The 10,368-nt window shown below is 45.7% G+C and overlaps 1 protein-coding gene across 2 annotated transcripts; it reads right to left on the bottom strand.

The window, feature by feature from the left end:
• Positions 1 to 3,357: 3,357 nt before the first annotated feature.
• Positions 3,358 to 7,538, bottom strand: TEX55 (testis expressed 55). 2 transcript variants are annotated; one of them, XM_027653720.1, is made up of 5 exons: positions 7,389 to 7,538; positions 5,885 to 6,338; positions 5,553 to 5,615; positions 4,780 to 4,844; positions 3,358 to 3,714 (listed from the first exon to the last, which is right to left on the bottom strand). In XM_027653720.1, the coding sequence occupies exons 2-5, from the start codon at positions 6,041 to 6,043 to the stop codon at positions 3,702 to 3,704; spliced, it is 300 nt and encodes a 99-aa protein (XP_027509521.1). In that variant the 5' UTR covers positions 6,044 to 6,338; positions 7,389 to 7,538; the 3' UTR covers positions 3,358 to 3,701. The 2 variants fall into 2 exon arrangements, with proteins under 2 accessions (XP_027509521.1, XP_027509522.1); XM_027653721.1 differs by lacking the exon at positions 7,389 to 7,538 and adding an exon at positions 7,084 to 7,121.
• Positions 7,539 to 10,368: the final 2,830 nt, after the last annotated feature.

Here is a 10,368-nt window from a genome sequence, read left to right as displayed (position 1 = left end):
AGGCTTGCAAGTTTATAGTGAAGTTTTTATGGCCAGTGTAAACGGAAAGTTGCACTCCCTTAGCTACAGTGCCTTCCTTTTTTGATAGCCGTGCACCTTTGTAAGTTCAGCTTTATGTAGTTCCAAGTTCCTCCATCTCTTGCCGCTTTAATGAGTGACAACAAAAAAGATGCTTATTTTTGGTCTCAAAGTAACAATGTAAAAAAGCAAATGAGTCCATCTCATAATTCATTTCTTCCATGGTATTATTTCACTGCAGTTTATGAAAGTACACCAGCAGTTTCTCCTATTTTCTGCACTGGAAGATAGAAAGTTTACCCCAGACTCCTGGATGAATAAGCTAATGAGATGTCCTTCCTAGTGCCTGAAAGCAGCAAGGTCTGACAAAGGAGGGTGAGCTCTTCCCACTTGTGAGAGGAGTTGCATTGGGAATTGAGATGATAGCCTTAAGGGGGAAAGGAAGAGCCATTCTCCTAATTCATACCAGCTGTTTCCAAAACAGACCAACTACTGCAGTGTCTGCAGTTAGTTTCCAGTGTTGAATTATGTATATAGATATCTCTTGGATCTGCTTTGCCTAAATTCATCTGTTCTGCAGTGACACTCCAACCCGCCACCTTTCCCTAGGAGAAGATGAGTGTTCATCCAATCCATGTCACCCCAACAACTCAAAGTTCTCCTTTTCATTTCTGTATGTTGAGCTATGGCCATGAACTTTTGGTGGTGCGGCTACTATATCAGTTCTGTCCATGAGGACAGTCCCAAAAAAAGGAATGCAGCCATGGATATTAATGCCTGACCTTCAGGGAATGTTTCTTCATTTTCTTCTCCATTTCCTCTGGCTGAAAGAATGGTCAAGAGCAGATTTCCCTTGAATACAACACAAAGGCATGTCAGATAGGGTTTGATCAATTTGCCCTGGTGTATTCCTTTCCAAGCTCTTCCACGTTCTCCAGTCTTCAGCTGGAGCTTTCTCTTGAGCTCTTTGTCAGACTTTACCCAGAGGTTAATTTCTTCCATTTCAGACATGAAAGCCCTCAACAGTTGTTGCTGCCTAAAAGTTTCACATGATTGTGAAACTTTGAAATCAGTGGCATTAAACTAGCTTGAAGTTGGTGTTATATAGCAATGATTCATATCCAATGAGTCACAATGAAATGTCTCATGCTATAAGCAGCTGGCCATTGAAAAATATGCTCTCCACCTAACTAAGAAGCAGAGCACAGTCTGTGTGAACTTTTCAAAAGGATCTTTAATCAGCTGTTGCAACATTGGGGGTTTTTTTGCATTGGTTAGAAGCAATACGTAGGCAACTTTAGTATTGCTTGGTGCATCTGAGTAATTTTAACTTCCATACAGAGATGGCAGAAAAAGAAACTGATGTTTTCATCCAAGAGACCTATTTCACAGTGATTACACTTTCCTTCTGATTGCTCCTCTGCATCCTGCTTCTGGAGAACAAGGTTCACAACAGAAACATTCTATGGGCCATAAGGTCACGCCATTTGGTAGATGAATTGGATGTCACGCTCCATGGATCGCCAAAAAAAAAATCTGTTCCTTCAAAATAATGTACTTTCTCGGTGTCCAGCTCATACTGAGGAGTAATCATCCTTGGGAACTACAAATTACCTCCAACTTCCACGCTTTTCACTCTATGATCTATCCTTATCCATTAGAAGCACACAGCAACACACAGGTGTGGGTAAAAAAACCCACAAACCACCCTTTTCAAAAGAATGTACTTCAGTGCACAGACATCTCCCTTGTGGAGAGGAAAAAGAGCAAACAACAGATGTTAGTCACGTTGCTTAGCACACTCTGGAGAGCATTCAAATATACTGTGACTAGTGTGCTATAAGGACTTATATGGAATAGTTTCAGTTACACACAATGAACTGCTAATTCCTTCAGAGCACTCAAGGCAAGAAATTTAATGACAGTTTAGTGTCATGTTGATAAACGTCCACTTATGAAGAAGAAATAAGGATCCAATGGTTTGAGAAAGAAATTATGGAAAAGGAGCAGTCACTCTGGAATTAAGACTACAGTAAAAGTTTCCATTTGAAATCTAACTCGCCTCCTTGCCACAGGAAAGCCTTCTTATACACAAACAGCAGTGCTTTACTATAAAGTAGGATTTTTCTAAAACCAAAGTGTATTTTTCAGAAGAACTCTGAAGCAAATAAAAAAGCACAGCTGGGTGACACTAGCTTAAACACAATAATCTGCAACATTCTGGAGAATGCTTTTTTGTTTTCATAAAATTAAGTTCCTGATCTTCTTTTTGCTTGAAAAACTGCAATTCAAAATACAATTCAATCATCTGAGAGGCTCAAGGTGAAGGAAGTGACATTTCTCCTCAGCTCATGGTCTGTTCCCCAAGATTTCTGGTCAAAGCCCTTGCTCAGAGCTGATCAACTCCCTCTAAGTCAGTGAAAGCTGAAGGATTGTCCTCAGCCTACTGTCTTCCTCAGTCTCTTGCCATTTACACATGACAAATGTAGGCCCAAAGAGCTGTCCTGAGTACAGCCTCGTTCATTTCTATACAACTGCTGCTCCCCAAAGGAGAGTGACCTCTTCTCTGAGGAGAGAAATGAACAGAAAACATTGTTTCTGTTTCACTTTTCTGAGAAGCAGAAAAGACAGATGCTCTATCTTATGTGCAATGGGAAGACTTCTTGCTACCACACAGCAGCTTTGCTGGCATGAGATAAGGTAGCCAGGCCACCAAAGGAAAATTTTGGCCCTGAGTTTGCTGAGGAACACTGGGTAGGGCCTCTCTTTCAAAATTTCTGTCACCTGTAAGAAGACTGCTTTCCAGTTCACTTCAACCTACATGAAAGAGGGATTAAGGATCTTTCCTTGCATAACTCCCTTAATCATGACATGAAGCTGAAGGCATACACTTATAGTCTGAGAACATATTACAAGTCAAAAGCTTTTCATTAGTAAAACAGAACAACAAAATACAATACACAGATGACAGAAGCAGGAAACACACAGTTAAGGCTGTACCCAAAAGCACCCTAATCCTGTTCTACAACATAATTCAAAGACATGCCAACTTCTCCATCTTCTAGGACAACAAATGACCATAGAGATGAGAAGGCTTCAGCCACTATCTTCATCTTCCACGTTTCCTGTTTCACAGAGATACGTTAGGACAGGGCATATATACACAGGGCTGCTTACAAACTCTTGATCAAAAATATATCAGGCTGAAAAACAATCTCAGTGTCTAATTCTTCCAGTTGCCAAGGATAAGGAGGGATTTCAAAAGCATCTCACCACTTCAGTGGGACCTAGACGCCTAAGTCTACACCTAGCCTCTTATAAAACCAACGAAGATTGAATCTGAATCTTGAGCCACCCCTAGGCTCAAAATAACCTTAAAAACCTCCCTGCTCTAAGAATGACAGGGGTGCTCACCTACCTTTAACCTGGAAACACGAGTCACTGATTTTTTTTTTTTTTTGAGAACATTAGATAAAAAGGAAACTCTTCTCAGACATGGAATTTGTATGTTAAATACTTGCCTCTGTTATTCTCAGACTTTTTGGGCCCAAGCTGTGCTGCAGAGAATCACACAACCTAATCATCAGACTTTTAGCTAAAAATAGATAGATGAAGTTTCTATGGCGTTCTCTTCATAGTCATAGAGACAGTCATTTGGGAATACACTGCCATCCATCACAAAATTAGAGCACTTGCCTAAAAAAGAGAAAAGTCTAGTGACAAAAAAACCACTATCTGGCATCTACTGCACATACACAATACATGAAGCCAAAATAATAGTATGCTCTGTTGCACATTTTCAATAATCTTCGGGCAAGATACAAAAAAAAGAAAGACAAATTTTCTTATCAGGGTGGAAACAGACACTTGGATAGTATGAAAATGAGAATTGTGTTTTAAGAATCAAAAGCAGCTCAAATGACGTGTTTGCAAAATATACCTTGACTCTGATGAATTTCCTGAGCTACCAGTGCTTGGTTTTGGTTTGTTTAGTTTTATTCACCTCCCACATTCCTGAGGGACAATGTTTTCTGAAGCCATTAAGGGTGTGTGCAACTGTTGCTTTACTGTTTTTGTTATCAAGATATACACTGTACTTGCAATGATACGAGTAGGGCAACCCCAAGAAGCAGAGTGGTTGGTACCCAACAGGGATGATTAAGGGTGTGACACCTGCACCCAGTGTGTGGAAGAGGCAGAAGACAGCTTCTTGCATCAGAGGAGCTCTGGGGCCAGCGGGAAAGCCCAGACCCAGCCCATCAAAGTATTAGATGGGCACTGGCGCTGCTGCATAGCTGCACAGCTGTGGTGCCACCAATGCAGCAGGAAAAAAAGAAAGGGTTGTGGGTTTTCCAGGGCTGCTCTTAAATTCTACTTGCTTTTATGCTTGTGTTGTCTGAGCTGTGGGATTTCTCTGCATGGAAAAGCAGAGTCTATGAGTGGCCTAAATATGGGACTTATGCATTTGTATGCACAGACCACATAGGAGTTCAGCAGACCTGCCTCTTCCAGGTATGCCATATGTGCATGCAGGTCCATGCACACTTAGATCTGAGTTTGTGATTCCATACCAATATTTGGTTGCAGGATTTAAACCCAAGGGGAAGCAGAAGCATACAGAACAGGGAAAACATGAAAGACAGAGACATGCAGACCTTTTCCAAGTTATTGCCAATGACTACAAAAGCATGATGCAATATCACAATAGCAAGGTCAGTAGGGGCCAAAAGGAGTGCGCAGGCCTCTTCTAGAAACACCTACACATCTTTGTTCTCCTCTGATATTCTCTCCATTTCTGCCTGCCTGGCTTCTATCATAGACTGCACCTGGACAAAGGAAAAGGAAAAGGGTCATTTGGGAGCTTATTTCCTCACACACTGATGCCCAGAACTGCCTCGCCATTCCTCTGCAGGTTTTGCGTTCAGTACACCATGAACCCAGCAGCAAACCACAAAGATGGTGCTTTTCCTGACTGACTAGAGGGTAACAAAGGAAAAGACTCACTCTCTTTCTCTGTCTACTTTCTTTTCTCTAACCTCCTCCTTTTCCCAAGAAGCAACCCATACTTCTACTCACTCCTAAACTATTGTCTAATTTGACTGACTTTGAATTAGCTGTGTTTTAATACCTTGCAGGATCAGCAGAGACAGCTCTCCTGAATAGAGATGTGTGGGCAAAAAAGTGTTCCCTCCCAGTCTAGGATAGAGGTAGCTGGGGAAGGGTCACAGAGGGGCCCTATATCTGTCCTTAAGCTTCCCTCATTTCTCAGGTAACTCCAGGGCACATTTACCCCATCCTTCCCCCAAACCGAACTCTTCACCCACTCTCGTACCTTCTCTCCCTCTCCTTTTGGAGCATACACGGCCCTTTGCATCCCAAGCACTCTGCTCCTGCCCTGTGCTTTTCCTCCTCCCAAGAAGACACACAGTGACACAGCAGTCCTGGCTTGACCCTGACTTCAGTGTGCTCAGCAAAGCTGGCTTTCTGTTGTGGCCCTAACAGGCAGTCCCCACTGAGCCTCAGCAAGACCATACCTCCATCAGTATGAACTGCAAGGGGTCATCGGGTTTAGAGTACACCAATTTTTCTGTGATCTCCTGAGACAGACAGAAGGAAAGAATTATTGATCCTTGGGTAGGTGGGTGGCTGCACTTTCTGCTCCAACACTATCCGCATTTTAAACAGCAAGCATCTCTTTCAAACCCCAAAGATGATCAAGGGTCCTTTTTTACTGCTTTTCCTAAGTTTACACTTAGGAAAGCACAGGACAAGGAGGGATCTGGGGAAGGGATAATTTGGCTCAAGCTAAATTTAGGCCAAGCTTCTCATCTAAGCTTCTGGAAGGAGAAGGAAATATATATTTCACCTGAAATATCTGCATAATGTTATGTTTCTCCACATAATCAATGGACATTTGATAGGCATTTTCAAATATCGTTGGCTCTGGTGTTTCATACGCAGTCTCTGCTGCCGATGATGCAGCCTCAGATGTGTTACCATCCTGTGTGGAGTTAGACATGTACATCTTGACTTCAAAACTTGACAGTTCACCCACAGATGATCTGATCTCAGGTGAGCTTTCCCTGGATGTGGACTATTCAATGAACAGTAACTGATCCTCAGAACCTGGTAGTTTCTCAGTAATCAGCTCATCTGCAGACACTGGCAATTCCACTACAGACAGCTGGTGTTTTACACCCAGGTAAGTCATCCAGTGATGGTGGGGATTCAACTACAGGTGTCTGGTCCTCAGATGATTCAGCAGCTGACAGTATGCTAGATTCTTCCGCTTTGGATTCTGAATGATTGTTGTGCTCTTGCTAAAATATTTAACAAATAAAGAACAAAGAATATTTTAAGCATTTAACAAATAAAGAACAAAGAATATTTTAAGCATCCACAGATCAGATAGATCACATTACTGTAACCTTCTGCCAATATGCTGCAACTCCTCTTAAAACATGCACTGATAGGCTTTAATTTCTGTGACTGGCCCCACCTGCACCTTCTGCATGATCCGAGGAGCTCCATTTAAGCTCAGGTTCAGAACTGGTCTGTGCCTGATCCTCACTTACTGACTAGTTGTCCTAGGGGGACTCTATAAGTATGTATTGTAGGTAGTTCTGTTTCTATGGAAGTCTCTTGGATGGATCCCAGACTCAATTCATGACCTTTCCTTGCCTGGGGCCGTCGGTGATCCCTCTTACCAGCAACCTGCCTGTGCTGGGGTTGCCCTCAGCTCCCGGCTCCTCTCCCTGCTTGGCACAGCCCCAGACTTGCTCCCTGGCAGCAAGCCACCGAAATTTGTGTAGGCTTCACCCATTCCCTCCTTGAGCAGCCGGCTGTGGGCTGTGCTGTATCCATGCCCTGCTCTCCCATTCCCAGATCTGTGACTGAGCGCAGGCAGAGTCCTGCCCGGTTTCTCCCTCCCGTTCCAAACCCGTCCGGGGCAGGAGGCAGCAGCCACGGCTGCTCCAAGGTTTTGGGGGTCTCGGTGACAGCAGCGTTGCCTGAAGCCATCCCTGTAATTGAGAAGGGGGTGTTGAGCCTGCGGACAAAAGATACCGGGCACTCGGCGAGGAAGCTGCTCGGTGTAGCCCGGGAATCACAGAATCATAGAATCAGCCGGGTTGGAAAGGACCTCTGAGATCGTCAAGTCCAACCCTTGATCCACTACCGCCGTGGTTACTAGACCATGGCGCTAAGTGCCACATCCAGCCTCATCTTAAAAACCTCCAGGGACGGAGAATCCACCACTTCCCTGGGCAGCCCACTCCAATGCCTGATTATCCTCTCTGCAAAGAATTTCTTCCTAATATCCAATCCAAAACTCCCCTGGCAGAGCTTAAGACCGTGCCCTTTTGTCTTACTGATAGCTGCCTGGGAGAAGGCGATTCCCGGGGCCGGGGCCCTCCCTCAGCTGCCCCCGTGTCCGCAGGGCAAGGCAAGGGGCACTTCGCCCCCGCCCGCCCTTTTGCTGCTCGTCGCTGGCTTGGGGGGGGTGGCGGTGCGGGACGCCGGGGCGGTTGCCGGGGAAACCGACGTCACGTGTGTGGGCGGGCGGTGCCGCTGGGTCACGTGGGCGGCGGGTGCCGCGCGGCCATGTTGGGTCAGGGCGGAAGCGCCGGGGGGAAGAGGGGAGGGCGGGTGGCGGGTGAGGAAATTCCAGAATCCCAGGATCAGTCAAGTTGGAAGAGACCTCTGAGAGCATCGAGTCCAACCTGTGGCGGAACACCACCATGTCAACTGCGCCATGGCACTAAATGCCCGTCTAGTCTTTCCTTAAGCAGCTCCAGGGATGGTGACCCCACCACCTCCCTGGGTAAGCCCATTGCAATGTCTAATCACCCTTTATGTGAAGAACTTCGATCTAATATCCAAACTGAACCTCCCCTGGTGCAGCTGGCATCCTCTCATCCTGTCACTAGCTTCCTGTAAGAAGAGACTGATGCCCACGTGGCTACAACCTCCTTTCAGGCAGTTGTAGAGAGTGATGAGGTTCCCCCCTGAGCATCCATTTCTCCAGACTAAACAACCCCAGTTCCCTCAGACACTCCTCATAGGACTTGTGCTCCAGACTCTTTCAGCTTTGTTGCCCCTCTCTGGATTTGCTCCAGCACCAAAATGTCCTTCCTGTAGTGAGGGGCCCAGAACTGGACACAGGACTCGAGGTGAAGCCTCACCAGTGCCCAATACAGGGGGACAATCAGTGCCCTAGCCCTGCTGGCCACACTGTTGCTGATCCAGGCCAGGATGCCATTGTTGGCAGTGCCTAGCCCTGGCCCTAGTCCTGGCACTAACTCTGGTCCTGGTCTTGATTCTGCTTCTGATCCTGGCGGCCACCTCCTTGCCTGTGTTATTATTCCCCTCGAAGCAGCCAGAGATGTTTCTCGGTTTGTGCCAGAGCCAGAGAACCGTCTGTGGGGCCTCCCTTGGCACAGGGAAGGGCAGGGAGGTTGCCCATAGCCCAGCCTGCCACTGGCCTTCTGTTTCGCAAGGAGCTGAGATACTTCACTGTGAGTTCCAGTGTCCTTTTGACATTCCCATGCTCCTATGAGGGATTCAGGAAAGCCCAGGGAAGCCATTTGCTGCTGTTGGCCCTGTTAATAATTGCCATGGTAGTGAGGAAGCCTGGAGGAGAAGGGCAGAGAAAAGCTGTGCATGGAGGGACAGATGGAAAAGGACATGTCAATTAGCTCATAAAGGGAAGCAGGGAAGGAAGAGGTGGGGTAGTAGAGTGCCAAGAGAAATGTTTACATGTGCATTCATGTGAGAGGTACTTTCTTCTCAGTTTTACACGGACAGAGACAGTTGGTGTGCTGCCTGACGAACTTCATCAGAAAAAGCAAATAAACAGATTGCCAGTTTCCCCCAAAGAGGAGATGAAAGGAATAGAGATAAAAGCTGTGCTAGCTTACTACAGTAACCAGCTTTTGACATATTCTGGTTCTTGCAAGAGCTGAGATTGAAACGAATGGCTGAAACTGCCATGGGGGTTTATATGGGGTGAGAGGGAGGGAAATATAGGACTTCAAAAGCTGTTCTAAACATACAGATGTCACTTCCATTCAGAGCAGCTCAGTTTGTGTGTGTTTTTCAGGGTATGCTGTTGAGCTTTTAAGATGAACAGTTGCCCCACTGCTCCAGTACAGGTTTATGACAGTGCTGTCCATCTCCTCAACCATGCTGACCACTCAGTTCATCTTGCACTGGAGCACAGCTGTTTGCACTCATGGGATGCCAGGTCATTACTTGAGTCCCCTGAGCACATCTGGCCTCTCCCACTTTGCCATGTGACTGTGATGGTTCCGGAGAGCATGGGACTTCTGGCTCTTTGAGTGTGAAGGTTTTTTTGGTCTGTGTTCACTTGGGAAGATCTTGAAAGATTCTGGGTAAAATTGGTAAAATCATTGAAGGGTCTTAGGCTGTTGGGTGGGTGGACTTTCAGGGAGATTTCAGGATTTAACTCCTTCAATCTCCACTGATTATCCAATCCTCACACGATGGGAGAGGGTACAGCGTGCTCTCTGGTGTTCGCGGTTGTCAGTCTTTGATTAGTGGACCCTGCCATATTTCCTCCAGGAGTTGTGGACCAATGGATCAGGCTTGTGTTTGCAGGTAGAATATTCACTGGTTAGTCTTCTATGCCCCTTAAAAATACTCTGATTGTTCTGCAATGACCTGTGCAGTTATAAACCCGCATTTGCAACACTTATAGCTTTGAAGACTCTTGTAACTGTCAAGAAGTTTTTACTTGATGAGGTTTTGCAGCCAGTCAGTCTAGAAACTTAAAACAGCAACATCCAGAAAGACTTGAGGTGTGACTTGAGATCTTCCCTGCCCTCTAGCTGGATGTTTCTGCAGTTGTAATGCTCACAGAGCTCGTTTATCAAGGGTTTAAAAGGAAAGCTCTGAACAGTTACATCCCTGTCATACTCTATGGTGGTGGTGTTTGCTCTGGTAACTACAGTTACAGTTTTATCTGAAGGACTCATCTTGATATTAAACTTGTGTATGTTGTGTTCTGAGCCATCCGAGTGCTGTGTTCTCCACAGCATGACTCCCTACAGAAGTTTTCCCATGGGTTTCTCCTCTCTGTCCTTTACTGGATGGGACTAAGTGGTTCTCAGCTGCCTGCTGGCTTCAAATGGTGTTGTGCTGTGGGTAAATCTAGAGCCCGTGTGTTCCTTTCATCTGTGCCTCATTGGTAAACAGCAGATCTCTCAATTTCCAACCCCACTGCCTACTGCAGGGATCTGGCTGCTGGGACTGGAAAGCTTGGATTTTGCACAAGGAACTAAGATGAATGACTCTATTAAATAAACATCACTGCTCTGTTTATTCTTTCAA

The sequence above is a fragment of the Corapipo altera genome, unplaced genomic scaffold (assembly GCF_003945725.1).
Source record: "Corapipo altera isolate COAL_440 unplaced genomic scaffold, ASM394572v1 61, whole genome shotgun sequence".
Classification (NCBI taxonomy): Eukaryota; Metazoa; Chordata; class Aves; order Passeriformes; family Pipridae; genus Corapipo; species Corapipo altera.
The sequence above is the reverse complement of the archived record's forward strand: the minus strand, read 5'-3'. Positions and strand labels throughout refer to the sequence as shown.

Excerpts from the sequence above, each read along its gene's own strand:
- TEX55 (XM_027653720.1), bottom strand. The coding sequence starts at position 6,043 with ATGTACATGTCTAACTCCACACAGGATGGTAACACATCTGAGGCTGCA. Across the intron at positions 5,616-5,884 it reads ACATTATGCAGATATTTCAG|GAGATCACAGAAAAATTGGT; the intron begins GTGAAATATATA and ends TGTCTGTCTCAG. Across the intron at positions 4,845-5,552 it reads TGCAGTTCATACTGATGGAG|GTGCAGTCTATGATAGAAGC; the intron begins GTATGGTCTTGC and ends TCCTTTGTCCAG.